Raw genomic sequence first — 3,633 nt, forward strand, 5'->3', positions numbered from 1 at the left:
TTCCTTAAGGAAGAAGTTTGGTTTGTTAAATAAAATGAACCCGAAAGGGAGTAAATAAATAAAAGGTCACTTAAATTTATTATTCTTTTGTTCTTTAATTATTTATTTGTATCTAACAACTAACTATTCATCACTTTTATATATTAGAATACCATTAAACCGATGTTGGAATTTATTCCACAAAACCGAGATGGTATTCAAAAGTACTTAATAATTATGTAATAAGTAATTACTTCGATACCATTGTACCTTTGTTAGAATTTATTCTAACAAAGCCGAGATGAGGCAAAGAAGGAATGACTTATTCACATGATTACTAAGAAAGTAAGTTGTAACTGGAATATTCTTGAAACCATTATACCATCGTTGGAATTTATTTCAACAAAGTCGAGATGGCGAACAAAGAATAAAACCGAGTTATCTTACTTACAAAATCAGGACGATTTGTTGAGAGGAGAAAACTCCCAACTAAAATACACCGGAAATACGCTTTCAACAAATTGGCGCCGCTGCCGGGGAATTGCTTTAATAATAAAATATTTCATATTTATGTGTCACTAATCAAATAATTGTACATAAACTTATTTTTTATTTTGTACAAATTATTTCTTTTTAACTTTGTACAAAAATGTGGATTAGGAAATATGTATATTTTAATTGCTACAAAGATGTATATTATGATTTCTTTACATACTAATCTACTTTCATTTTGGAAATAGACAAAATGATTCGTTTTGATCTCAAAATTTTAGATATGGACCAACATGTTGATATGCAACAAGAAGTTGAGCAATTCCTTAGAGAATTTGAATCCAAGCTCAATAGGGTCCATCAAAAAATTCAAGATCTTCCTGAACAAATAAAGCAAACCAATAGAGCAAGTTATTGGTGCAATAATTGTGCAAACAATCAAAATGTCTATGCCTTCCATTCAACTCCTACTTATCATGACGAATTGGAGAAAATTCTTGACCAATTCATACAAACCACTACCAATCATCAAGAAAACACCAAGGATGCTCTCACAAAAATAGAAGAACAAATCAACAGCTTGACAAAAACTTATCTGGTCAAGGCAGAATTTTGTGAAAGTGTTACAACTCGAAGTGGAAAGATAGTTGGTGGAGTTGAAAAACAAAAAGAAAGATTAGATGAAAAAAATAATAAAGAAGAAAAAGAAAATAAAAAAGAAGGAAAAGAAAAAGAGACTAGTGAGGTAAGAAAAGAAGAAAAGCCAAACTCACTAGTACAGAAAAAAATACCCTACCCGATAGCTCCGTCAAAAGCCAAAAAAGAAGAACAGTTCGCGAGATTCATGGAAATATTCAAAATTCTGCAAATCAACATTCCTCTTGCTGAGGCCTTGGAGCAAATGCCTATTTACTCCAAATTCATGAAAGAACTGCTAACCAGAAAACGGAGCTATCAAGAAAAAGAAGTTGTTTCACTTAATGTCACCTATAGTGCAATTCTTCAAACAAACATTCCTCACAAATCTAAAGATCCAGGCAGTGTGACCATTTCATTTACTATTGGAAATGGGTCCGTAGGCAAAGCTCTTGTCGATCTTGGCGCAAGTATAAGTTTAATGACACTCTCCATGATGAAAAGAATTGGAGGAATTCAATTAAAGCCTACAAGGATGTCCTTGCAACTAGCAGATAGATCCATAAAATATCCTGAAGGAGTTGTAGAGGATGTCCTGGTCAAAGTGGACAAATTCTTAATCCTTGTTGATTTTGCTGTCATTGACATAATTGAAGATACGGAGATCCCGATCATTTTAAGGAGACCCTTTATGAGGACAAAAAAAATGGGGATCGACATGGAAAATGGCAAACTACTAGTCCGAGTTGCGGACGACGAAATGGAATTTGACATTTCTCATGCTATGCATCACCCGAAGGATAAAGGGCAATGTCTACAACTAGATGTTATTGAACAAATTTGTGCAGAGCACCCTTAACTTGATAATTCTTCGGAGATGCAAGATTAAAGTGGAAGTAGATATCATCAGACATTTTTCTGATGAATTATTCCTCCACCAAAATCCAAGTTGACCAGCCGAAAAAGAATCACAACTGGAACTGAAAGAATTGCCACCCCATTTAAAATATGTTTTCTTAAATGGGGACACCAACAATCCAGTTATAATCAATAGTGAGTTGTCCAAATTGGAAGAAGAAAAACTTATACAAGTCTTGAAAAAGCATCAAGTGACATTAGGGTGGACCTTAAAAGATCTCAAAGGCATCAGTCCATCATATTGCATGCATAAAATCATGATGGAAGATGATTACAAACCATATGCTCAACCACAAAGAAGACTTAATACGACAATGAAGGAAGTAGTAAAGAAAGAGATTGTAAAAATGTTAGAGGCTGGCATGATATACCCCATTTCAGATAGCAAATGGGTAAGTCCAGTCCAAGTGGTGCCGAAAAAAGTAGGGATGACGAGGATGCGAAATGAAAACAATGAACGCATTCCAACCAGAGCTGTTACTAGTTGGAAAGTTTGCATTGATTACCGCAAACTCAACACCGCCACAAGAAAAGACCACTTTCTTCTACCCTTCATGGATCAAATGTTGGAAAGATTAGTCGGAAAAGCCTTCTAATGTTTCCTAGATTGGTATTCCAGATACAATCAAATTGCTGTCGATCCATTGGACCAAGAAAAGATAGCATCTAAATGTCCATTTGGTGTTTATGCATACAGAAAAATGCCATTTGGACTATGTAATGTTCCTGCAACTTTTCAAAGATGCATGCTAGCTATCTTCGCTGATTTAGTGGAGAAATGCATCGAGGTCTTCATGGACGATTTCTCTGTATTTAGAGACTCTTTCGAAAATTGCTTAACAAATTTGGAGACAGTTTTGGCATGATGCGAGAAGACTAATTTGGTTCTGAACTGGGACAAATGTCATTTCATGGTCAATGAAGGAGTTGTACTGGGGCATAAAATTTTAGCTAAAGGAACAGAAGTTGATAAAGCTAACATAGAAGTGATCGAGAAGCTACCTCCTCCAACAAATGTTAAAGGAATCAGAAGCTTTGTCGGTCATGCTGGGTTCTATTGTTGATTTATCAAGGAATTCTCCGAAATAGCTACGCCTTTATGCAACTTACTCTTAAAAGATTCTGCCTTTAATTTTGATAATTCTTGTTTAGAAGCATTTAAACAGTTAAAATTGTGCTTGGTAATTGCTCCTGTCATTACTGCACCTGACTGGAAATCGCTATTTGAACTAATGTGTGATGCAAGCGATTATGCAGGTGGTGCAGTTCTAGGACAGAGAAGAGAACGGGTATTTCATGTAATACAGTATGCTAGTAAAGTTCTAAATGAAGCACAAATTAATTACGCTACAACTAAAAAAGAACTGCTAGCAATAGTATTTGCACTGGAAAAATTTAGAAGTTATTTGATTGGGGCAAAAACAATTTTTTATACTGATCATGCCGCAATCAAACATCTTCTAAAGAAACCCGATTCCAAGCCACGATTAATTAGATGGGTGTTACTTTTGCAGGAATTTGATTTAGAAATCCACGACAAAAGTGGTAAGGAAAACCAAGTGGCAGATCATCTGATCTGTCAAGACTAGTTAATACAGAAGTCGCGAT

At 35.0% G+C, this 3,633-nt stretch overlaps 1 protein-coding gene across 1 annotated transcript; it reads left to right on the forward strand.

Annotated features, from left to right (window-relative positions):
* Positions 1 to 1,315: 1,315 nt before the first annotated feature.
* On the forward strand, positions 1,316 to 1,966 carry LOC109341053. Its single transcript, XM_019578849.1, has one exon. The coding sequence runs from the start codon at positions 1,316 to 1,318 to the stop codon at positions 1,964 to 1,966; it is 651 nt and encodes a 216-aa protein (XP_019434394.1).
* The last annotated feature ends 1,667 nt before the right edge of the window (positions 1,967 to 3,633 follow it).

The sequence above is a fragment of the Lupinus angustifolius genome, unplaced genomic scaffold, assembly GCF_001865875.1.
Source record: "Lupinus angustifolius cultivar Tanjil unplaced genomic scaffold, LupAngTanjil_v1.0 Scaffold_337, whole genome shotgun sequence".
Lineage (NCBI taxonomy): Eukaryota > Viridiplantae > Streptophyta > Magnoliopsida > Fabales > Fabaceae > Lupinus > Lupinus angustifolius.